At 40.4% G+C, this 26,674-nt stretch overlaps 1 protein-coding gene across 1 annotated transcript; it reads right to left on the bottom strand.

The window, feature by feature from the left end:
- Positions 1 to 1,605: 1,605 nt before the first annotated feature.
- On the bottom strand, positions 1,606 to 25,384 carry NAA35 (N-alpha-acetyltransferase 35, NatC auxiliary subunit). The gene is made up of 22 exons (XM_084278034.1): positions 25,248 to 25,384; positions 24,172 to 24,205; positions 23,127 to 23,241; positions 22,030 to 22,104; positions 20,640 to 20,807; positions 19,758 to 19,824; positions 19,038 to 19,081; positions 18,404 to 18,454; positions 17,533 to 17,616; positions 15,873 to 15,987; positions 15,185 to 15,363; positions 14,089 to 14,148; positions 12,495 to 12,601; positions 12,250 to 12,316; positions 10,941 to 11,039; positions 9,453 to 9,631; positions 7,614 to 7,750; positions 6,794 to 6,861; positions 6,399 to 6,539; positions 3,380 to 3,502; positions 2,233 to 2,313; positions 1,606 to 1,995 (listed from the first exon to the last, which is right to left on the bottom strand). Exons 1-22 carry the CDS (start codon positions 25,369 to 25,371, stop codon positions 1,936 to 1,938), a joined length of 2,178 nt encoding a protein of 725 aa, XP_084134160.1. The 5' UTR covers positions 25,372 to 25,384; the 3' UTR covers positions 1,606 to 1,935.
- Positions 25,385 to 26,674: the final 1,290 nt, after the last annotated feature.

The following is a 26,674-nucleotide window of genomic DNA, read 5'->3' as shown; positions in this document are numbered from 1 at the left end:
AGCTTCCTCTGGATAAATACTGAAGGGTGTCCTTGAGCTGCTGTCACATAGGTCAGGATTTTTAGAGAGGAAATATTCTTTGAGATCATTTACAAGGCGGCAATAAAAGCCAGGTGGGTTCTGTCTGGAACCAGTTAGGCATCTTTACCACATTTTCCAGGACTTTTTTGGCAGTGATACAGAGGTACTTGAGTCTATTAATCCTGACCATAAGCAAACAAGTAAAATGGTATGCAGCCTCCTTCGCAAAGAAATGAGGAAAAGCAGGTTCTCCTGGGCTTCCTGTTTCAAGAAGCTGCAAACTGCTGGCAGCCAAATGGGTGCTCCACTTCAGACTGTCTTCAATGTGTTCCAGCTCTTAACACAGCAGTGCTGCTGCACAGGTGATGATGCTGAAGTGGTATTACTCCACAGTACAACCACCCATTAGGAGAAACACACGTTATGCATGCTCAGGAGGAAGTTAGAAAACTTACAGAAACACAGAATTTTTGGGGTTGGAAGGGACCTTGAGGGATCATTGGGTCCATACCACTCAGATAGGCATCCAGATGGGTCTTGAATAGCTCCAGAGATGGAGACTCCACCACCTCCCTGGGCAGCCTGTCCCAGGGCTCTGTTACCCTCACTGTGAAAAAGTTCTTCCGCATGTTGGTGCGGAACTTCCTGTGCTCCAACTTGCAGCCATTGCCCCTTGTCCTGTCTCCACAAACCACTGAAAAGGGGCTGGCCATTTCCCCCTGCACCCCATACTTAAGATACTTACAAATGTTAATGAGGTCCCCCACTTAGTCTTCCTATCACTCTGAAGGAATCAATTTTCCACAGAAAAAAAAAAAAATCAGTCACACCTGGAGATTTATGTCCCAGGTAAGACTTGGCAGTATGGCTTAAAAAAAGAGCAGGTCAGACTTTCACATTTCACTTTTCCCTGTTGTAGCAAGCAGCAGGTTGCCCAGCACAACAGCTTACCACTATTACCTCACATCTACAAGCACAGGAGGAACGAACTTCAAGGAAGGAAAGGGTAGGTTTGAGGCTCCTGTTCGGGGTTTCTACCTGTATCAACCACTAGAGAAGGCAGCAAGAGCAGCAGCACTGCAGTCTAAACAAGAGAACGAAGGTCATGCAAGAGCTGATGAAGCAAGGGTACAAGTGGGAATCACTCCTATGCGATGGCAAAGTAAGAACAGCGTTGAAATACAGCTGCAGAGTAGTTAAAATACATTCCTCATATCTCGTGTTCCTATGTGACAACCAAGCGTCAGCTATGCATGTTCTGTGACACCACAAGAAGTAAAGGAACAAACTGCAACTAGAAATGAAGTAAACCATTTCTGTCTTGAAGGACTTTGTTTCAGACAAAATACATCCTAACTTTCAGTAAAAGCGACTGAATTCAGTGCAGTAGGAGCTAAATGACAGATTTTCATCAGCTCTTAATTCCTATGACTTTAGTTTGCAGGACTTGGCAAGAAAAAGAATCCAGTTCTTGCAAAGTGTGCAAATTTGACGCAATTTTAGTAGAAGTATGGCGACCCAAAATTTCTCCTAGTGGCTTTGTTCAAAGCAGAATTTCAGTGGCTTGGCTATTCCTTTCAGACATGAGGACCTACTTTATTGTCATTAAATTCTTTAAACCCCGAAACGCCATTTTCCATCAGAGCTTATTCATAAAAATGATGATGAAAACATCTGTAATAAAATCAATACAACACAAAATCATACAATGCAGCATTCTCCCAACAACAAAACAGTAAAATACATTTTAAACTAGCAGTTGTCATTACAATCACAGAAGAGTGGCAGACTATAGATATTCCACTTCTGGAGATCCCTCTGAGACCCAGTACAGTACTGGATACTCCTGTCTTATAGCTGGTACCCGTCACACAAGTTACGTCGCTTCAAGTATCCTAACTAACCACTGGTGTTTCAAACAAGCTTCACAACTGGAAAATATTTATGAGGGGAGAAGTCAAATTCTGGAGGAACCTATAAAATAAAAGATTTAAAAGGTTACACCGCAAAAATACATAGAAACAAGTTTTCCACATTTGAAAACAACTGCAACAGCCATTTCCAAAGGAAAAATGAATTCAGTTGCTTTCCCAGTCCTTTTAAGAGTCAGAGCATCTGTGGCCTGAGTTCCCCCATTCAGCTTGCGAGGGGTCCCCGGTCGCCCTGTGTGTAACACGATGCTCCGCACTCAACGCGGGGACGTGTTCTTACCTTGGACTCCTTTTTGTGGCCCCCCGCCAGCAGCTTCATGACCACGATGTTGGGTTTAGCAACTTTCAAAATTCGATTGACCTAAATGGGAAACAGCAAGAAGTTTTCAAGTGAAAGCACGTGACCTCAAAAGCCACTCAAAGGCTCACATCCTCCAACAGGCAACGGTCTTCTTACCCCATCAGTTTAACAGATCAAGGCATTTTGGAGCCGCTCTGAAGTACAACAGCAGGATTAATGAAGTTTCATGAAGGGGGTATTTATTTCAATAGCCAATCTTTTCACCCAACAGACCATGGAATCCACTGCTCTCCATGCTTATGTTCAGAAATCATTACAACTACAGCAAGCTGTGAGGCACTCCTCCAAATCAAGGCTCAGGCAGACTCTAGCAATCTATGCCCAGCACTGTGACATGAGAAGGGGAAACTTGAGTGCCAGACTGGTGGCTCTTTGCAGGGAGGTGGTCTGGGTACACCTGAAGCTACTGCTAAGCACCCTGGTTAGCCTCAGTCAGACAGCTCATGTGTGAGTACCACTGGTATTCGTAAGACAGGTATGGATTCCTTAGTTCTCAGGAGAACCTGATCGTGTAACTGTTCTTAACCTGCTCTTATGCAGCAGCACAAGCATTCTCCTTGATCCAAGACACAATCAGACACTTAGTTTATAGGCTATGAACCAGGAGGGAAAAATTCTTATCTGTGTTTACAGCCCAGTGGAAAACTGGTCCAGAAAACAAGTGCCAGACTCAATCCTCTCTTCAGCCTGATGACATTCAAACCCATTTTCCCACCTCTCGGGAGGGGTACACGTGAATTACCCAGTTCCAGGTAAGAGAGGCAGGCATGTGCCACCTTCTTGTTAAAGCTGACAGGCTTGTAGAACCAGGACAAACAACAACAAGCAAGCAGGAACTGCGTTTCTATCAGTAGGGAGAAGTTTTGGAGCTGTGAGTACAGCACTGATTACATTATCTCTTGTTGAAACAAACCACTCTTAGGACGCCACCACCCGCCTCTGTCCACCCCTTAATCACAGCACTTGGCTGTGCCCAGTATTTTGACAACGTACATCCAGGCAGATCCAACTGAAAGTAACATACACTTAGAAACAAATAACCCCCTTTCCAGTACCACAGTCTTACCTCATTGTCTGGGTTAGGAATATTCTCAAGAATCATCTTTGCTTGCTGGAAATGTTTGCTTGCTGCCATGTAGAGATCTGATGACTGAGGTGGTGGACTGTATTTATTTAAATCAGACATTTCCTAGTATGTTGCAGAAATATATAAATAATATATTAAAATCAGTTGTCCACAAATTCTATTTTCATTAACTTAAATGAAAAGAAGTTACTATAGTAAAGGAAAAAAAAGTTATGCCAACTGAACACTAGTTTAAGAATAAATACTGAAATCACAGAGTTCGAAAGGACCAGTAAGGGCCATTGAGTCCAACTCCTGGCTCCACACAGCCAGCCAGGTCAGAGCATGGGACTGAGTGCATCCTCCAGATGCTTCTGGAACTCAGTCAAGCTCAGGGCTGTGACCACTTCCCTTGGGAGCCTGTTCCAATGCACAGCCACCCTCTCAGTAAAGAGCCTCTTCCTAATACACAACCTAAACCTCCCCTGTCTCAGCTTCATGCTGTTCCCTCAGGTTCTATTGCTGGTCACCAAAGAGAGGAGATCCGTGCCTGCGCCTTTGCTCACTCTCGTCAGGAAGCCACAGACCGTGATGAGGTCTCCCCTCAGTCTCCTTGTCTCCGGGCTGAACAAGCCAAAGGACTTCAGCCTCTCCTCCTAAGACTTCCTCTCCAAACCCTTCCCCATCCTCTGCACATTCTCCAATAGTTTTATATCCCTCTTGTCCTGTGGCACCCAAAACTGCACACAGTACCTGAGGTGAGGCTGCACCAGCAGCACAGAGTGTGACAATTCCGTCCCTGCACCAGCTGGCCATGTCATGCTTGATGCACCTCAGGATACAGTCGGCCCTCCTGTCTGCCTGGGCACACTGCTGGCTCATGTTTAAGTTGCTGTCGACCAAGACTCCCAAATCCCTCCCAGCATGGCTGGCCTCCAGTGTCAGATCCCCCAGGCTGGATGTGCAGCCAGGGTTGCCCCTTCCCAGGGGCAGAACCCAGCACTTGCCCTTGTTAAACTTCATGCAGCAGGTGACTGCCCAGCTCTCTGAATCTGTCCAGGTCTCTCTGCAAGGCTTCTGCACCCTCAGTGGAGTCAAGAGCTCCTCCCAATTTGGTGTCATTGGCAGATTTACTTAAGACACACTCTAGTCCTCTGTCCAGGTCATTTATGAAACTGTTAAAGAACTGGCCCTAAAATGAAGCCCTGGGGAACCCCACTAGTGACTGGCCACCAGACAGATGTAACCCCATTTACTGTCACCCTCTGGGCCTGACCCACCAGCCAGTTGCCCATCCAAGACATTATGACTTTGTCAAGTTGTGTGCTGGACCTTTTCTCCAGCAAGATGCTGAGAGACACAGTATGAAAAGCCTTGCTGAAACCCAAACCAATAACATCAAGTGGGTTCCCTTGGTCAGCCAGCTGGGTGACCTTGTCATAAAGGGAAATCAAATTGGATAGACAGGGCCTCCTCTCCTGAACCCATGCTGGCTGAAACTGAAAACATCTATCTAAAAGGGTAAATAGCAAGCAGCAATAGGTGCTTAATGATTATATTTTAGTGCCAAAACACAAAAAACTTCTCGTATTCTTTAAAAAACAATCCCCCTCCCAAACAACTTGCCATTTGTTTGTTTCATCAGTGTCATACATCATCAGGGTGTGGAATTACAGGAAAAAAATAGAAGAGGGAAAAAAGCACATGATACTGATTACTGAAGTTTACAGCAAGTGCGATACTGAAATTTCATTTCACATGGTTTGGGTTTTTTTTTTTTTAATTAGGGATAAAGAAGCCTTCAATGACAAGGAAGAATCCATGATAATCTTAATTCCCACTACAAGTGCTCCCAGCACTAAATTAGGGATTGTGACTGGCATACACAATAGTACGGTCTCAGTTCCAACAGACATTTGGAACCTTCAGTCTGGCCACCGAAATGCAAGTTCCAGAAGCAGCATGCAGGCTTCTGCCCTGAGGCAGTGTAACCCCTCAAAACAGAAGAGGTGAGTGGCCAGCTGGCCACCTGAGTGGCAGGTTACTGCCAACACCAAGCTGAACACAGGCCAACATGATGTTCTGACCACAAATGAGACAAGCTTCGTATGGGACTACGTGAGCTGAGTATGGCCAGCAGGCAGGGCAAGGTTATCACCCTACACTGGTACCTGCACTGTAACATCTGTGATATTGCACCCACTGTTGGGTCCAGCTCAGTTCAAGACACACACTGAGAAAGGGAGGTGGCTGGGGGCCTACAGCACACAACCAACCAGGAGAGGCCAATGCACCTGGACTTTTCAATCAGACAAGAAGGAAGCTAATGGGTAACCTTAACAGCAGCCTACAACTTAGTAAAAGGCAACTACAAAGTTGTTCAGAAGACAAAAGCTCCTTGTTAACAGCAGACTATGCAATAAGTGGCAAGGCCACAGGAAAAAAGTGACTGAGGGCCACACTACTCAGGTTATCCAAAGACTAAATGGATCCAAAGCAGGAACTGTATCGGGTTAACCAGAGAGGCCAGTACTTCCCCATCCTCTTGATTTTTTCAGACTTGACAAGACACCTCTGATGTGACCTATAAGGTACTTACTTCAAGGAGAAGCCTGGACAAGACATGCCTCACAACTGGTCCCTACCAATTGAGTCTTCTGTGATCTAACACTCAAAATGACTTCTGTTTCATTTTCCTGTTTGCTTTCTCCAGTAATAAAAATGTGCTGCTACAGGAACCACGGCCAAAACCTCAGTCCACAGACTTTCACGATACTTAATTTTCACACAAACCAACACAAGCATCTCAATCCCCCACTTCAGACCAATTTTTAAAGATCTATGAGTCTAATTTTCAAAGCAGTATGTTTTCCATGCACAAAGCTAAAGCTAGAATTCCTTGGGCTTCAATATGACCTTTGAGATATTAAAGTCTTTTTACAATGACAATGCCTAGACCAGGTGAGCAAGTTATTCTCATAAAGGCCATGACTGGCACCGTGTTTTTAAGATAACTCACTTTGAACTGCAGGTAGTGCACTGGGGGTGGTGTGATAACACTGTTGAATGGAGCAAACCGGTGCTCGTACCGAACCTGTTCGCTGTCCAGTTCAAACTTTGGTTTTCTTACTTTGCCATCCATGTCAAATGCAATCATTGTCTGAAAGAGGGAATGGATAAATACAGTGAAAAGTGTTAGCTTTACACCATATTTTGCTGTGAGCAAGATGAAGGTTATGGCTGAGCTAAAACCGCCAGGACAGAAAAATAGAAGAGAATTTTCCGTATCACGTTATGAATTTAACTACCAGTCCCTCTAACAACACAGGACCTGCAATGCATGCTTGATTCTTAGCACAAAAAAAACCTCCCAACAAAACCAAACCCACTGTTTAGCAAGCACAAATAAATTACCTTGTACATCCCAGCACACATATTTTGGTAAGCTTGACTCATGGTGATCTCCCTGCTGAGAGGGCGAACTGCAAGTTTCAAATAAAAATGTGTGGGTTTTTGTATTTTTAATTCAGCATAAGCACACACATTAACTTCCTATCAAAACACCTCTTTCAAATTTTAAGAAAGTGACATAATCCTCAATTATACTTGAAAATAACAAACAAGAAACTCTAGCATAAAAAGCCTGGGCATCCCTTTCAGCTCACCTGGCTCCCAATGACACAAACTACCTCAAACATGCTTAACAGTCAGATGAACACTACACTGCTGCCAGTGAAACAGACTGCTCCAGACAGTCACAGCACTGTGTGTCACTATACAACACTAATCAGTAGTCTAGAACTTAAAGGTTGCAGCTGTGAGGACTGCTGGCTTAGTTCATGGATTTTTAAGTTTCAGCACCAAAAGGTTAAAGCACTTCCATGCTAGTAAGAAAGATTTTTATCCTGAGTATGTTCCTTTCAAGTCCCCTTTGGCTTCCAGTGCTTAACTAGTGCCAAACTGCCCCGCACTCAGCACCTTCCCAGAAAGTACAAAGTTTCTTAATTTCTAGAGACAAGCAAGTTAATAACATCTCACAAGGCCCAGCACATGACATAACTGGCAACGTGAATGAGTTGCTTTTTTTCTGAAAGATCCATTTAAAAGGAACAAAAAAATGGAAAATTCTTAGTGACTTTTTTACTTGCAAAGTTTTCAGCCTTGATAAACTTTGGGACACTTTCCCTGCCCACATTAATGTTGAGTTTTTAATAGTTAATCTACACCTGGGTACCTTTTTTCTTCTTCTTTGTTTTCTTACTACTGCGTCCTTTCTGTTGCTCCTCCATTATTCTCTCCTCTGCCATCTGAGAGCTGTCAGCACGGCTCAGTGTTGACATCAGCCAGGCATACAGGAACTCTGACAGGTACCTGCAGTTAAAACACCCCAGTAAAGAGCTGAGACATACTGCAGTGCACAATGTATTCACAAGGCAGCAGCTAGCCTGTTTAATGAAAGAACTGATAGCAAAGGACAACTTTCAGGGTAATTAAGCTCTTTGTTTTGCATTACTGCAGTCAACTGATAAGCCTGTGCTCTGTGGTAGTTGCTCTGTTGTTCTTTTTCCAAATGAGATTGTACAGTCAGCCACAGACAGCTCAAGGAATGTATGCTTCTTACACATTTACAAAGTGAAGTCTAACATGAGTATTTCAAAACCCATATAAGATCAGTATTTTTTATTAAATTCTTACTTCCCTCAGTAAATGAAAAACTTTAAAAAAGGTGGTGCATTAATGCCTCTTCTACTTCTGTTTTCTACTTGTTTTGAGAAACAAGGTTATTAATTTGTTTCAAGCTTAGAGAGCTATGAGTTATTAAATAAAAGGGCCAAGCCCACAGGAACAAGAGGTTCACATGCAGCTCTTAATTTAAGAGCAATCTTTAAAAATTCTTTAAGAACAGTTTCTTGCTAAGTGGAACAGGTCCAATAAATCTCTTGAATGACTTCAAAGCACAAGGAATAAGGGGAAAAATAAATATGAGAAATTACACATGAGCACATGGAGAAGTATTACTTTGCATGAAGTGATAATTCAGAATAAAAGTGTCTGAGAAATAATTATGAGTTTCATTTGCACATCTGCACTCAGAAATTTGCTCTTTTTTGTTCTTCTCTTACAGGAAGGAGATATGCAGTTGATAGTTTAGTTCCAGTTAAGAATGCTTTTATTAAAATAGTGGGGAGAAACATGGGCAGGTAAAAAATACCTCTCTTAGCTAACAGAAGATGGCAATGTTCTTTAAATAAGTAATAACAAGTTTTCTCTATCTGGAGTATTAATTCCCTCATTTAATTCCACTAATGAAACAGCACAAAAACATAGTAAGATGAATTTCAAGCCAGTTGAATTTGACTAATCTCTCACAAAGGCGGCTTACACCTTACCTAGTAAGAATTTACTGCTACCTTTACAGAAAAAAAACAAGACACCAAAGCACAGGACCATTTAAACATAGGAAGGTTCAGCATCAAGTTTTTAATGCTGAATCAAAAATGAATCATCTAAACTCATTCACCTTCTGGACCTAAGCCATCAACTAGGAAAAGCAGTAAACATGAATGGAACTCTGACTCCACATAATGCAAACATTTTCACTGAAGGCAGATGCCTCTTCAAATATCCTTGGAGTAAGGTATTTTTTTTACCTAGTCACCTTTCAGATTACAGTCACAACTTGGAACTCTGGAGATCTTTTTTAAAATACTACGGATCAATAACACTGTTCATCTTGGTACTACAAAGACAGAAAATAATAAAGGAAACTGCTTTCCTCCTGCACTGTTATCTGCCAAAATCAGTATACTGTCGATTCATTGTCATTAGAAGACACTGTTTAAAGAAGTTAAACAGAAAGCTGATTTCTATTCCAGTGAAAAACCCAATATTAAGTCTAGAGAAAAGATAACAGATTTTTTTTTTTCCCTTCCACTTCAGACCTTACAAATAGGCAAACACTGTGCTGAGCAAGTTTGAGATTAAGAAAAATCATAGTTGAAGGCCCTACATTAGCAATTATAGCTCTGTGGGATCATCCCTCCTCCAACAGCCCAATAAAGTGCCCTCTTACCAATAAATGTAGTAATACTCATGCATGCTGTACAGTTCCAACTCAAAGCCGCTGAGAAGATACTGTATCATAATGCGAAGGTTGTGGTACAGGACCCAGGTGCCCAGGCAAGCCAGATGCTGCCTCTGCGGTTCCTGCTTCAGTAACATGCTATGGAGCGCGGCATCCACCTTCTCTGCCTAGTGAAACAGGGAGCAGAGGAACAGGGAGGGAAGAACACGTGCCTGAAACGGCATCCAAGTTCTGCCAGAACTAAAATCTGAACAAAATCTGAATACAAACTGGGTCAAGTTAGAACACCCTCCACACTAAGACAGAAATAGGTGTTTACAGATATTGCCCTCTACAGCTCTCAGAAAACTGCAAAGTTACTCAAGTAAGTAAATTCTGCTGCACAACGAAACAAATATTCTATACAGTGATAAGGAAATAACATTAGACTTTAAAGTTTAAGTTTTAAACCTATTTTTATGTAGATTGTTAACAGTCACATAAGCACTGAAACTCAGAACCCATTACAAGCTGTTTTCAATTTTGCTGTATTGGCAATAAGATTTTTTTTTAACCTAACTGCACTGACTTATTAAATGTACAAACTTAACATGCAAGAAGCAGAGTGGCCCGTAAGAGAAACTAAAACACTGCTAAGACAGATTAAATCTAAAAAAGTAATTGTATGGAAGACAAAGTCTTCCAGTTAAAATAATATCACTATTCCTGAACAAATCAATCCATATAACCTGATGCAAAGTAAGAAAAACCCCAAGTAGTGCATCTCAGCTGCAGTACTGCAACAAATTCTCAGCCAAACCACCCTGAAAGAAGCTGGAGCACACAGAATCTTTCCCCCCAACTCCAAGCTCCTTGACTGTTCTCTCTAGCATTCAGGTCTTGGAAAATATGTTTTTATTACATGCCTTTCACTGCTGAAGAAATACATTTCTGGTAAGTGAAAGTGTGACCTTTTCCTGTGACCTTCCACTCAGCTCTTGAAGAATGTTTAATATCAGTTGTAGCATATATTTTTAAGACTTAATATCTAATTTACATGTGTTTTTTAAAACCATTATAAAATTTTGCAGCTTACACCTCACATAGCTATACACCTGAATTTTCAATGTGTCTTGCGAATACAGCTTACCCTCTCTCTCCAGTTACATCCTGAGTCTGACAGCTCCAAACAAGACACAGACTAAGAGCAGTGGAATTACCATGAAATTACAGACATCACAGCAGGTTTAACTTTGTCCAATAAGTAGGCTTGAAGGAATCTTAAAAAATGTAGTATCTTTTTGTTCAATAGAACTAGCGAAGTCTTTACACGCACCCTACAGACTTCCTAGGCTGCATTTTAGGAATTCCTCTCCTGAAGACTTTAGGACAGACAGAAGAGCTACTTCGTTTATCTAGAATTTAGTACCACATGCTCCACTCTGGTAGGAATATTCCTGGAAATGTAAGTTTGCTGGCCTGCTGCCGAGGACTTACCTCATCCTGGAGGGTAGCAAATTCCTCAAGAATGTGACCCAGCTTATCTCTCTGACGAGCTCTATTGTGTCCATGGATTTGAATCAGACTACAGAATGGCTGAAAGAAACAAAGTGTAGCATTAAGTTTTCAACAGAACCTTGAAACATCTATTTTGGCACCTGTTCTGTGCATTTACTACTATGAGGTTGGTTCCTTGAGGTTTCCTACAGAGCTCAAGTCTGTAGTAAAGCAAGGTCCCTAGAGTGAGGCTAGAGTCCATTTTTCTCTGAACACATGTCAACATGAGGCTGTGGGAGCATCCTTCAGGAATCTGATCAGAACAGAATGCTTGAGGTAAAAGAGCCTAAATTCATGCACCCAGGTGGCCAAGAGTGTCCTGGCTTCTATCAGAAACAGTATGGCCAGCAGGACTAGGGAAGTGATTGTACTCCTGTGCTAAGTACTGGGGAGGCCACAGTTCGAGTGCTGTGTTCAGTTTTGTGCCCCTCACTACAAGAAGGACACTGAGGTGCTGGAGTGTGTCCAGAGAATGGCAACAAAGCTGGTGAAGGGTCTTGAGCACATGTCTTAGGAGGAACAACTGAGGGAACCGGGGTTGTTTAGGTTGGAGAAGAGAAAGCTGAGGGGAGACCTTATTGCTCTACACAACTGCCTGAGGGTACAGCCGGGTGGGTGTCAGTCTGTCTTCCAAAGAAAGAAGTGATAGAATGAGAGGAAATGGCCTCAAGTGCATGGGGAGGTTTAGACTGGATATTACGAAAAATGTCTTCACTGGAGAATTGGAACAGGCTGCCCAAGGAAGTGGGTGCGTCACCATCCTCGGAGGTATTTAGGAGATGTGCAGATGTGGTGCTTAGGGCCATGATATAGTGGTGGGCTTGGCAGTGTTAGCTTAACAGTTGGACTTGATGATATGAAGGATCTTTTCCAACCAAAACAACTGGATTCTATGATTTTCTTAGATTTTCACTGTGCTACATATATTAAAAATCCCTTAACTGGACAGAATATAAAGAAAAGTAATTTTTACTAGTGGTATGCTTCTGTTTTGTGATATGAAACTACTCCGTGAAGAAGTAGGTGAGGATTTCTAACAAAAGGAAATGTTAGTCAAAGATCTAGAAGCTTAATACAGGAAAGAAACATCAATAATTATGCTGGTTTTAAAAAACATTTCACAATGTTAACATGGCCAGCTGCTGCAATTTTGCCTTTAAGTCAGGTGTCTAAAATAAATGGTTTTATTTTCAGATGTAAGCACATCTGTACAAAGTGCTCACGTACTCATCAAGGTGCTGTAACTTACCCGAACGCAGTGTGTGACAAAGGAGTCGATGTAGTCCTTCGCCTGGTGATTGTTGTACAGGCAGCACCTGTAAGGGAAGCACCCATGTACATACACATGTTTATCATGACACAAGTATGGAGCACAAAATTTAAAAAGAAACGTGGGTGCAGCAAGGGCAACTGACTCCTTCACACGTAAGCACTAATTAAGTACAAAATACAGTGACTTCTAAATGCATGCAAGTAAAATCAAGATCCACTTACTTTGGAGATAAAACTGGAGGACTAACAAAAGACCTTAAAGCATCTTTTACCATGTCTTGCATGAGGTGAGTGCCAAATACCTTCTTGTTATCTACCAGAAAAGTTGTCTGAAAGCAAGAGAAGCATGTATAAAGTCAAAATTAATGCTTTAGACAAACTAATGGAAAGCTCTTCTAGTACCTACATCGTATCAGAAACTTCTCAGATCACTTTAGGAATTTATGGTTCAGCTAGGTATCAGGTTACAGACTTGGAAACAGAGGCATATTGAGATCTGTCAGTTACTAGATATTCCCATGACACAAAACACAGCTCTATTACTTGCATAAGAAAATGACTTTGTTGCCTCAACTTAAGATAACTACTCAGACAGATGTTTCTGAACATTAATATAAAATTGATCATGCAGTTTTCTTGGAGGCAAACAGTAAATCTTCAGACTAATGCAGACATTTTTTTCTATCACTACAGATAGAAACTGCAGCTTTCATGACTCATGTCTGATGCTTACTCCACAAGGAGTGTGTCCCTTTCTTACATGGTTCTTCAGCAGCTGGAGAAAGATCTCTACTGGCAGGCACCCACAGCAATGTGTAAACACATGTAGTGGGAAGTCAGAATACGTGCACTATGAAAATGTGTCACTTTGCCAGTATGTTGTATTCCCTCAGCTCTACACACAGTTTAACTGGAATCAAATGGAAAGAAGTTCTGACCCCAGGCACACCCTATTCAAATCAAAACCTCCTACAAGGAGTTTTATTTTACTCTAAGTAATACGTTCATAGAATCATAGAGCTGTCTTGGTTGGAAGGGATCCTTTAGATCACCAACCACCACTAACCCATGCCCCTCAGCACCACATCTAACTGTCTTTTAAATACCTTCAGGGATGGAGACTCCACCACTTCCCTGGGCAGCCCATTCCAATGCCTAACAACCTTCTCTGTGAGGAAGTGTTTCCTAATACTCAATCTAAACTTGATGCCACTTCCTCTTGTCCTATCACTTGACACCAGGGAGAAATGATCAGCCTGCACTTCTCCACAATCTCCTTTCAGGTAGCTGTAGGGAGCTATTAGATGTCCCCTCAACCTCCTCTTCTCCAGACTAAACAACCCCGGTACCCTCAAGGTATTTGAAAGGTAAGTGATGCAATGAGAAGAAAATTAGTAGCCTGTCCTGCCATGGCTACCAATTTTACTGCTGTAGCAATAGAAGCAGACTACACATGAAATTCAGTCTGAACAAGGACTACAAATAAAAACACCAGCCCCAAAATGAGGCAGCATAGAAAGCACAGCATAAAAATGCATTTACAGGCCCCGTTTTATGGCAGAGACAAAACGTTTTTGTGTTCAAAGTAGCATGCGCTACCATGTTCTAAACAATAGTACTTAGAAATGTGCTAAAAGAATTACATCAGAATGTAAGCCTGTAAGCATCTAATACTTAAGTATCTCCATAAAAATTCTGGTGAACAGTGTATTATGAAATAAGCAAATATTTTAAGTATTTGAAGCAAGAAGATAAATCCATACTAATAAGAATGAATGCGGGAGTATTTTATTCAAAGACATAGAAGAGGACTTGCCTGTAGGAGAGATCTTGAAAGAACACATGGTGATTGCTCACTGAACTCACAGAAAAAATCCTAATTGACATTTAGAGAAAAAAACAGGTTAATATGCTGGTTTTGAAAATTATATACAGACATATTTATGTTTTTATACACATACACATTTCTATTTTAATATATAAACAATTGCGTAAATACACACTCAGACAATAGCTTATGCAAGTTATAAGAAAATAAGTAATCTGAACAAAACCCAATGTGTTATGAAGCTAAAAAAATACATATTTTTCTCCAATTACTTGTTATTTAGCGGAAAACAAGATTACTGAATTTTCTTCTCCGAATGCAATAATTGGAAGGGTGATAGCACAGAAAAAACGTACTGTGGAGCCATTAAGGTCACACCATAACTGAATCAGGTGTGTAACACAACTGCAATGGTTAAGTGGTACCAGATGCTTCATGCAAACACTACTTTAATTAATATAACAGGAAATAGAAAGGCAAAAGATATTTTTTTTTAATGTGATGTAACTGTGGCTTGTTTCTTGGTGAACACATGTACAGTAAAAAGTGTTTGAAGCATTTCTTCCAGTAAGTGTAGGCAGCAATGAGAATAGTATCACTTATTCAGGAAAGAACACAAGCAGGTGCTCTACTTAATGCCTATTCAGGGAACAAATGGCTGTTTAAGCATGTGATTAAGTGCTCTCTTGTGTCATAGGCACACTTGCAGTATACTGCTTACAAAATCTGGGGGAAAAAAAAATAAATCAGGAACATAGCAAGGAATTATGTTCAGCTAATGCAGATGTGGCTCTTCAACCAAATAAAATTTGAAAAAAATCACTTGCTTGTGCTCTGCCACTAGTATATGTAATAATTTAACAAATCATGGACAAAATAGGTTTGAGAGGAAAAAAGATCTCCTTGTCAAAAAAATAAATCAGGAAAGACAAACACAACACAACAGTGGGAAACATTGAAATATTTATACAGACAGCTCTTTCTTTTTTCCCCTCCAGCAAGTAATAGCACAGACATACGGAGCAATTTAAGTTACATTTAAAGATCTTATGTTTAGCTATAAGTAAGAAATATTCATGCTTACCAGAATACAGTGCAAATTGGTTAGGTTGACTACTTCACATACAGTTTTTATCCTGTCTATTAGTTTGGAGAAATAACTGACCATCTCTTCCCTTTTAATTATCTTTGCATATCGAGGGAAAGTTGGCGGCAGCAATCTCTGATTAACAAGGGGCTCAAAGCCCATCATAATAGGATGATCTAATGAAGCAGTGAGGGGAGAGAGAAAAAGGGGGAGGGGGAGAGAGAGAGAGAGAGAAGCAGCATCTAAGTGGTGTTTTCATAACTCAGTTCAAACTCTAAAGTATAATATCAATGATTCAATTAGCCAAAACAAACCTTTTAACTGACAGTTAATTTCCAGAAACAGTAACTGCCCAAATGAGACAGTGATTACTATTTCAAAACCTCCAGCCCTCAACACCAAGGCTGGGTTCCCCAAGTGGCATATACAGTGTTTCAAAGTGAAACACACTTAATTCAAAGTTCACATTACCTCTGGCCTTGAAGTGGTAGAATTGCTTTCAGGAAGGAATTTAATTTAATTAAATAAACCTAAGATGGAACACTGAAAATATGTAAGAGTTCAAATACAGAGTATTACTTGTTTAAAGTAAATCGTGTGGGGTTTTTTTTAAATACACACTGTACTTGAACTCTGTCAAGGCAGCATATTTAAGAAAGGAAAAAAAGCAAAATTTGATACATACCTCCTTTAGTGGTATCATTCTGTGCCTGGATACCATGATGCAATGAATTGTGAATAGCAGAAAGCAAGTCAGCTGCTTGAGTCATTAGTTTCTGAGCTTCTGCAACCGCACTTGTCTGAAAGGCAAGTAAGTTATTCACACTACGAACATTATAATTAACGGCAGCATGAGAAAAAAAAGAGTATTGGATTCTACTGTTTGTCCACAACCAGTTCTGAAAAGAACCCCACAACCCCACATACAACAGTTTTCTGCACAACCTCATAAAACTCTTCTGTCAAGTGAAACAGAACTTCAAAATGTAAAGGGGGCGGGGGGGGGGATCCCCTATCATTAAGAAATCCTGTATTTTTGAGAATACAGACAACACACAGCCTATCAACTGAAATTAAGTCACTATATAGCATTAGAAGAAATCAGATGTCCATTGGAGACCTTGATTTGCTATCTGCTGACATGGTGAACTTTCTCATACGACTTAGCAAACTCAGCACCATTTAAAATAGCTGAGTGTAAAATCCAAAATCTTCTTTTAAAAACAGTGGAGTAACATCCCCCAATGGAACTTCAAATATCTGCAATAAAGTCAAATCGAAACTTGACTTCTTTCAGGGAAAAAGTAAAAAGATCTAATAGCAGCAGAACATGCTCTGTAGCCGTGAGTAATGCATGTTTATATATTATAGCATCTACAAAAAACAGATACTAAGCAGATATAATTCAAATCCAATCAGCCCATGATGTAAATAACTTACACTTTAAGTACAGACTTTAGGAACACTACAATAACCTGATCTTGCACAGACCATTAACTCACAGCATTTAGAGAGACTTTAGTTGCATGTCAGTGTAAGTCACTTGTGTGTCACACTTTGGTTTCCAATCCAACGAACGGTTATACTCAGGATGCAGTTCTCATCTACTCAATCACTCTTTCTTCAACGATGACATCTACCAATGATACCTGCACCTAACTTTCAACCTTTCAGCTGTACAGTATGCAGCTGCTCCAACAGCAAAAATGGCAGTAGAGTCTCCATGCCACTTAAGCAAGTGATTTTATTTACTGGAAACAACAACAAGCAACATACAGATAGTTATCCTTACATTAAGAAAAAGCTATCCAAACAAAAAGCTTTGTCTCATGTGATTTTGCCCTAAAAACATGCAATAATAAAGAGATCTTACATTTGAAAGAGCATGCAAATTGCATGGAAAGCTGCTGTACTCCTCAGACCAAAGAAGACTAAACACAAATTCAATACAACATGGAAGGAAAAACTAATGATCCCCTAGAGATGGACAAAACACTGCCCAGGATCATGTAACTCCACAGAAGGGGACTGAACTACAGAAAGAAAAGTTTAGCTTGTATGTGTGAAAAGGGTAATCCAAAACCCATAAATAGTTTGTTTTCTAGAATTAATATTCTGTCTCTCTGCAAGGCCACAATAATGTCATGCACTAGCTTTCCCTGTGTTTACTTTAAAAATGAAAAAAACCTGCATTGTTGCCACTGTAAGGAATTATCCAACCCTTTATACAACCCGCAGCAACATCAACTGAAAACTGAAGAATCTACAGAGTAATTGCTCAACCTCAGAGAATGAAAAAAATTAGTATTTCACAGGATTACAATGCAAACACCAAATGAACATACCTCTTTTTTGGTAAATGCTATTAGAACAGTCAGTAGTACCCGAGTAAACTTGACTCTGCTGAACACAGCTAAACACTGTTGATGCTGTAATAGAAAATAATGCAAATTAGTAAGCAATACACATTAAATCTTGAAACTTACAAGAAAACCCCACTTTTATAGGTCTATTGAGCATGCTCTCTAATCTCAAAAATATGCCTCCAGTATGACTCTTAAGATACGTAATTTATCAAAAATCTGTACTGCCATCAGAAAGGCACCAACACAAAAAATACCAAGATACTTTGGGTAAAGCACAACCACTGGCTGTATCACTATATCCTATGCAAATGCGATTCAGAACTCAGCTTATGTGAACAATCACAAATCAAGCCTATTTTTTTCTCCTTTTTAATGGACATCTATTTTAAAAGTAATTTCAGAATTAAAAAAAAAGGAAACCAAAAACCACAAAACAACATTACTGGAAAAGGAAACTCACTCTGTTTGAAATCAACCACATCAACTACACTGACTGCTGCTTTTTCCTGGAAGGAGCTCCATTGCTTTCACATTTTCTTCCTACTTTGTCCATGACGGGAAGGCTGCCAGCAGCAGTGAATGCTGCTGGGAAGAACTGAGGGAAGAAGCTACATGATGGATCAGACCACCTACTTTGCTAATGGATTCTTCTTGAGCGGTTGTGCATGAACAGCATCACTGCACCAGCACCACTGTTCTACCATTGGGATCATCCAGAACTCTAGCTCTGTAGAGCATAAAAGCCTGCTTGCTAGCCTGGGATTTGCTCAGGGCTGTGTTTACTTCAGCTCAGACATGACTGTAGTGTTAACACCATGAAATTCAGAAGAAAAAGTGAACAATTCATTACTTCAAGTTCAACTTCGGGATCTCTCTCTTCTCCTTGTCGACTTCGAGTGCTCTGGAAGGTAAAGGAATCTCAAATGATGCATCAAAAATTGCACATGGAAGCTACAGATAAAACCTCTTTATCCTCTCCAACACATTCATCTGTTAAATAACCCTAAATATCAGTTGACAAGTTCAAAACCTCTTAATACAAAGTCCAGGTAGCTGAATGACCCAAGACTCTCCTGTAATAATGGGACCTCTCAGTCCACTTGGCAAATATGCAAAGAAACTGTATGAACAATTTACACTGTAAACCATGGCAAAGAGACTTCTTTACCCTCACATAGTGTATCTGTGTAAGAGACAGAAATTAAAAGCATACTTCCTGTACACAGGCCAGTATTATCTTCTATACCAGGACTCCACGTATTGCTAGTGAAGAATTTGGAAAAGCCTCAAGACCTCACCGTCTTTAGCCAGAAGGCAAACTACCAGCACCTTACACTGTTCTGGCAGTTCTTACAGTGTCTTCCACCATTCAGTGACGCAAAACTGCAGCACTCTTCTTAACCCAACTCCCTTCCCCAAATGTATGTTAACAACATTTGACATGACATAAGAACATAAGAACAAGGCAGACACGAGAAAAATACCTTCACTCGTCTTTGCATGTCATCTTCTACATCTTTTAGCATACCTGGAAAAGTCACAGTACAATTAAAAGCATGGAAACATTCTTAGGTACACCTACATCACTCAGGGAAAAAAGATTTTGAAGGGAAATCAAGTTTTGGAGTGCTTTACCCATTAACCAAAGACTAGACAAAAATAATCTTGAAAGGCACAGTGGGCTTGTGTCACATCAAGAGTGTGGACTGACTGACCCAAATGCAGCATCTAAAAGTTCTCGAAACAGATCACTGAAAAGCTCAAGTATGTATCAAAGGGCTAACATACGTACTTACATACGTACCTAGTAACATATGTATTCCCATCTTTAGAACTACTAATCTGCTTCTTCTGCAAAACCAATCCGTTTACATCACAACAAATGGTGAAGCAGAATCCAAGCAGTGCACTTTCCAATGGTATTATCTCTCAGACCTGGGTGAGCTCACACCCAGCCACTCAACACACCTAACAGCACTTACTCTGTTTGTCAGGTATTTAATGTATAAACAGCTGAACTTCGCCTTGCAGGAAAAATAATTTCATCTCCACTCCACATTACCAAGCCACCAGTTTTCACAAGACCAATGAACTAAATTAATATCTGAGGCTCCTACCAATTCATTAGGTTCAGATGAAAGCAACCAACATGACCAAAAGATAAATACACTGATGGATGGATACACAGAAAGCACAAACTGTACCTGTAACTCTAAGATCTGTCACACTGTTGGCCATTTTAAATCCATATGTCATTGACTGAAAATCTTCCTAAAAAATAAGAATCATATAAAGTGAAGCATAAACAGTAGTAGTTTCAAGCTTGGGTTTGCTGTTTCCTTTTGGTTTGTTTTGGGACTTGTTTATTTATTGTGTTATTAATTTTTTCTTGTTGTTTAACTACAGAAAGTTTGTAAGTACAGTTTTCTCCTGCACAACTGAATAAACCTATGGTTTGGGTGACTTGCCTGCCCAAATCCAGCTCAGGGTTATTATTTTCTGAATAAATCCCTCATACTAGTATGCCATTCAAGAACTTATGTTACAAGAACTGTGAACGCAAAATATGATTTAATTAATTTTAAATCCTTAGTGTCTAAATTTAAATTTACATAAATTTTAAATCTAGTCATAGAGTTAAGATATCAGAAATAAAAGAAATTACTAGTCCAAGCACACAAGAAACAAATACTGCTCTGAGCACAGAAAAAGAGACTGATTCTGCTGCTAGACATATTTCAGACAAAAGAAAATCAAGGTTATCTAAGGTAGAAAAATAATAAAAATAAAACAGCAAGAAAACCACAAGTAAAGATTTTTCCAAATGGTTAGCCACAAGACTTGCACTGCTTCTCAACTATTTACACCATTACAAAACTCAAGCAAAACACACGGAACAGCATGTAATATCTTCATGGGAGAAAGCCGCATTTTAAGCTGATCAAGTCTAATACTTTCAGGAGGATGGATTGCAGCTCATTCAGTATCCTTGAGTCAAACAATAGTAACTTTCTCTGATAGACTGTTTTATTTGTGTTAAACAGCCTATGTACATACTTAGCTGTAGGAGATATTGAAACACATACCTCCTCAAAAACAGCTGCTTTGTTGACCTTTTCTCTGGCAATATCACAGATTTTTAGGATCCCTAGAGCAAAAGCTTTCATAGCAGGATCTTCTATGAAGTCTGGATTATGAATATAAAGGCAAGTGAATACTGTCTGTGCCAAGGAATGTCCCTCTAACCATGTTATCTAGGAAAGAGAAAAATAAACGTTTTACTTATGGCAACTAAGTCCTCATTTTTACATCCCCATTCTTCTTCCACTTCAGTGACTAACTGAAGCTCAGTAAGAAAGCCCCTACCATGGCAACCTTCCACCTAGCAAAAAGGGGCAAGAAAAGGTCTCTCAACCTTTAATCTTTGTTGATCTGCTGGCTGTGGCAGACAGCAAGTCACTAAACCCTGTAACTACCAACTTCTGGTGTTGGGTAGACCTCTTCCACAAAACTGAGACTTATTTTAATATCATGTCTAAACCACAGAGATTAAGAGACCATCAGATTGATGAGCTTCCACTACAGAAACACTGAATTAAACATGCAAGTAGTTATGGAACCACTCAGCAACCTTCTGCAAGTTCTCTTCTATAACTTCTTTTCACAATCCCTTCTCTCCACTACTTTCTTGTTGTTTTGTGCTAAAGGGAAAGCTTCAGTAATTTAAACAATTTCTAACCTGAAATAGCACTAAGCAAAGTAGGATCATATTTTGTATATATAAAGGACAATATGACCATTGTCCTTTAAAAAAAGAGTCAGTATTTAACAGTGAAGTGGGGGGAAGAAAAATTATGTTATACCATATCAAATATACAGTAACATTTACATGGACTAAGATAATTTGAAATGTTTTAAAAATTCAAGTAACATTATTGATGCAATTTTAAAGAGTAACTGAGAATGATTTGCATCGTTTACTGAGAAATTTAAAAAACTTACACAGAAAAAATACCTAATAACTGACAATTCACTTATTTACTTTCTAAAATGCTTTATTTTATTCGTTCTTCAAAATGCCTCTGTAAGCTTGATCGGTATCAGCTGTACAGAAATGAACAGTTTTGTAGGTTATTGTACACTTGCTTTTCCAGTGCACTCAAATACCAACATACAGCAGGCAGTCAGATGCATTTTTAAAAAACCCATTGTTTATAAAACTTTTTTTTTGCACTATTCAAAATTATACCAGTTCTCCTCCAGAATGATTTCTTATGATAAAAAAAACCCAAAAGTCAAACTAATTCCTCTTATAATTTCCAATGCAAACATCTAAATGGAAATCAAAATACTAAGAATGTATTTTCTGCCACTGAATTTCTTTATGAGTTTGACTGGTTTTTCTTTTAGTAAACTGGGTCAAAGAATTGTATTTTGGAAACAAAACACCTGATGTTAGAGCAGAGAAATGCTTACCAAGCAACAAAAACATGTATCCATTATTCCTACTAGCTCAGGTGAAGTGAGGTCCTTGATTTTAATGGTGCCATCCTTAAGAAAACGAAGAAAACAAAAAACCTCCTTAAGGTCTGTGGAAATCCATAGGCAAAATACAACTATTTATCTGCACAGTTGAGAAGGAAATTACAATGTGGTTAAAAGACTTCAGAATATTTGTGTGTCATTTGCTTTATTCACCAGCTTCATAGTGTCCCTCATTCTGAAAACCTTTGCTTTCCCAAACATAAAGGTATTAAAAGGCAAAGCTGAAATAACATTTCTGGTTTATGAGTATTTGAGAGAAGCTTAAAACCAGTTAACTGTCAATATTTAGATCACAAAACAGTACGTATAATAAAGGTTGAACAAAGAATGACATGCAGGATACATTCTTTGAAGGCCTTGTTTTTTTTTTTAGCACTGGAGATACTTGCATAGTTTTATTGCCTCCAAGGACTGGACCAGCAATACCTTGTTTCATTTTATTTGTCCACTGTATGCATTTCTGCACATATTTTACACCAAGCTATCTTACTCTATTCAAAACAAAGTAACTGGTAAAAAATATTTTTTTCCTCTGTGGGTGCACTATTCTGTCCCAACAGAAGATCTTCCATCATCCCTAGCCTAATTTGACCACACATCAAAATTTAATCACCATTGTAGATTATATAGGCCAATGAACTGACAGTCTCATAGTGTTAGTGTCCAGCTTTTGCAATGAAGCTGGTTTCCATTCAGATTAAAGAGGGACTGACAAATATAGCTCCATATAAATGACATTTTGGGGGTAACTTGCAGAACCATTTCGGAAGTGTATTTATTTGAGGTATCAATACCAGACAATTTCACAGTACTTCTCCCTGGAAAAGCTAGCGTCCTTGTCATAATTTAGGTAACAAAAAAGGTAAACATCACAAGCTATTTCCTACCTAACTATCAAAAAGAAAAAAACCAATCTTAAGTAAAGACCAAAAACATTATTTGTCTTCAGCTGTGCTTGACTGCACTTTGACAGAATGGCATTGTACTTTTACAAACAGCAGAGGCAAAACCAGAGAAGTCACACGAACCTTAATAGCTTGCTCAAAGTTAAGAACCTTCCTATTTACTTGGTTTCCAATCATACCAGCATCCATCTTGGGGTCCATCATTTCAATGGCAGACATGGCTTCAAAGAGACCAAAACTAAGAGCAACAATTAAAAAAACAAACAAACAACGTTCTGAATGTAATTATTTCATACCAAACAATCTTCACAAACATACAATGACAAACTGAGTACTACAGACAATAAGCCAAGGTATGTGAACATTACAATCGACCTTTAGAGATCATGATTTTTAGGAATCTGAGGATCTCTCCAGAAGATGGTAAGAAAACAGGCATCTAAAAGAAAACCCCTCACCTTTTTACAAAGCTGAAGAACAACAGTAGTTCGAGCCAACTATTCCATTACTAAATCTACGCCCTCTTCTTCCTAAACACTTCATAACAACATTTTAAAGATAACAAACTGATATCAACTGAACAAACTGTTCTTCATTATGCTACATCCAAAAAAAAACAAGATAAGCCCCTCACAAACTAATAACAATGTACATGATGCAGCCTAACAACGGAAGAGCAGCTTTGTGCAACTTTGTTTAAACAGGGCACGTTAAGAAAACTCATAAAAAAACCATCAGAAAATAAAACAAAAACTTTATGCAACAATGGATCACTTGAAGTCAGGGCGTAAAGGGCTGCAGGAGAACACCACCAACTGAGCTGGCCAACAGAAGAACAGATACAGTGTATCACTTTCTATAGATAAGATATTCCTCAACACTGCTGCGTAACCCTTTATTACACATAAAGGGTTATTGCACATGGTGCATTCTAATTCTGAAAAGCATTATTTGCTCATACTGGCATCATGAGAAACGCCCAGCATTCATACAGGCACATCACATACATACTGCTGAAGAATGACACCCTGAATGCTTCAACTATTTTGTTTTACATTTAAAAAAAACCCCAGACTTGGTTGATACTGCATGACTTGCCTATTAGTAAACATTAACATATTTGAACCAGTGCTGTCTGAAAAACAGAACTACCCCACAGGATACTTACAGCTTGTCATGGAGCAGTTCTCCTAACTTCAATTCTACAAAGGAACAGAACAGGACAAATCATTACGATCATCCTTCTAGCACAACTGTTCCAGGACAGTCTTGTCACTCACCAAGCTGTCTTACACAAAGAGGGAACAAAGTGTGGGAAGCTGACCAGACACTCCTACTCCACCTTCAGCTGCTTCTACTTACAAAGCACTTTCAAGACTGAAAAAACACCAGTTGTTCAGTGTTGTTCCTTACCCCTCTCTGTATTCCAACATTTAAAGGGGTTTTAGTATTACCAACTAGACATGTCTAAGTATCCTGGAACACAGAACTTTCTTGTGCTCCTTTATGTGAATGTCTAGTTTTTCCCAAGGGAATTTATGTCTCCTCATTACTTTCAATGAAGATGCATTTGATAGGTACACAAACAGTGTATCACTAAAACACAAGTATAAGGATGGTATGAGGAACCTGCATTTATCATTATGTGTCTGTTGCAGTTTTATATTTATTTTTCCTTGGTGTCATCATAAAATCAGTTCAAAAAATTAAAGTTGCTGCCACTGTAAACTAGCACTAATACCCAATGATAATAAAGGCACTGTTTAAACAGAAGCAACTGCTTTCCTGTGACTGGGATGCACTGCATTGACTCAGAAGCTCAAATTTGTTTCAAAGACAACACACAGACCAATTAAATGAATTGATCACTGTAACCTATCGATCTAAAACTGTACAGGAAAAAAAAAAGAGTTATTTCTGCATGGATGAACAAGGTTTTCCTTTGGCAGAACAAAGACAACTTTGCAAAGAAAAACCAAAGCAGATGCAGAAATCTATCAGATAAAAGAGACATGACTTTAAAAAGATATTTATCTAATCTGGAAGAAACAGCAAGGTGAGGTTCTTCTGGTATTTCCAGCCTCACAGTTATGTTAAATGCAGAGAAACACAGAATCAATGTAGCCCATTCATCTGGAGCTTGAACCTGGATCAAGCTATTGCTTACAAGCACCTGGATCTCTGGATCTATGCTTAGTGCTCCTAAGGTTCACAAGTTCTCAGAATGCAAGTCGTACAACTCACCTCTACAAGCCTCTTCAAAATCCTGGGTTATATCTATCCAGCTTGTATTACTCTTTTCCATCTTGTCAGGCATACCGAGTTCCCATCCCGAATCATCATCTTCTACTGACGCTTTTATAACCATGGTCCTGCACCTTTAAATCTGTACCAGAGACACTGGATGTTACAGACAAATAAGAGGAAGTGCTTTGTGGGAGTGTGGTGGTTTTTTTTTAATAATCAGGTGAGAAAGGGAGATTAAATAGCCTGATTTCATTTAAACAGATATCATAAAAACACAGAAACATTAAAAAGCATTTAAACCAGCAGAAAAACAGCAAAAAATGTAATCAGTAAGCGTTACTTAAACTTTATTTTCTCCTTCACCATCTCTCTATGACTAGCTTGTAGGCTGTGAAACCTTAAAAACTAAGGGCACCCGAACTTCAGTACTACATCACCACAAGAAACCAGTGGAAATAAAACGGGAAACAATGTCAAGAAACCCTTACAACAGATGTAGGCATCAAACTTTTTTTGTGTGTGGTTTTTTTTTTGAGGGGGAGGGGAGGGAGTTTGCTATTGTTTTACAATATTGGGAACACACGTCCTCCCACTGCTCTGCGAAAGGAATGAGCCAACGGACAGCTGCAAAACTGACCACACACAAGCTCGCTATCCGCACGGAGCTCATCCAAGTTTGTGACAGGGGGTGTATTTCCTCTTAACCCCTTCGGCAGAGAGCCAGATCGCCGCGGCACTGCTCAGCCACCTCGGAACTGCAACGCGATTTTTAAACGTCACCGGGTCGTTATGTCGAGCCATTCCGGTGCTCTCACAAGTCCCGTGTCCCACAGGGCGACCGCCCCGAAGGATTTCGAGCTTGGCCCGCCTGCCTGCCTGCCTCGGAGGTATCACTAAGGCGGGGAGTGCCAGGCCGGAGCCCCGGCGAAGGGACACCTACGGGCCCGGCCAGCTTTGAACAGCTGAGCCCAGGCCACCGCGGGCGCTACAAACAAAAGGCCCCCGCGACGCGAGACCTTCCAGCCACCGACAGAAACAAAGGGACGGGGGCTTTAAGAGCCGGCCCAGGACCCCCCCTCGCAGCAGCAACCCCCCGGCTTCTCCTTGGGCCCCGTCACGACTTCTCCCGCGACGGCAGGGCTCGGCGGGCAGGGAGGAGGAAACGCACTGGAGCCGCGACTGAGCTCCCGACACCGACACCAGCGTGCTGCCAGACCCTCCCGGGCTCTCTCCTTCCTGCGGCTCACCCACCCCCGCTCGCTCCGCAGCCCACCGGGACCCGCTAAGGCACCGGGCCGGCGAGGGGTCGCCCGCTGACAGGCCGAGCGGCTCCTTCGCCTGGCGGCGGAGCGGCGGCACCGGCGCCGCAGCCGGCCGCTCTCCCTCCTGCGGGGCTGCCTCTGCCTGGCTCTCGGCGAGCCGAG

The sequence above is a fragment of the Gallinula chloropus genome, assembly GCF_964237585.1.
Source record: "Gallinula chloropus genome assembly, chromosome: Z".
Lineage (NCBI taxonomy): Eukaryota > Metazoa > Chordata > Aves > Gruiformes > Rallidae > Gallinula > Gallinula chloropus.
Note: the sequence above shows the minus strand (reverse complement) of the source record. Positions and strands in the feature narration are given on the sequence as shown.

Coding starts and splice junctions, on each gene's coding strand:
- NAA35 (XM_084278034.1), bottom strand. CDS start 25,371: ATGGTTATAAAAGCGTCAGTAGAAGATGATGATTCGGGATGGGAACTC. Junction 19,825..20,639: donor AAGCAGCTGTTTTTGAGGAG/GTATGTGTTTCA, acceptor CTTATTTTTTAG/GAAGATTTTCAGTCAATGAC. Junction 17,617..18,403: donor ATCCCGAAGTTGAACTTGAA/GTAATGAATTGT, acceptor TTTCTATTACAG/CATCAACAGTGTTTAGCTGT.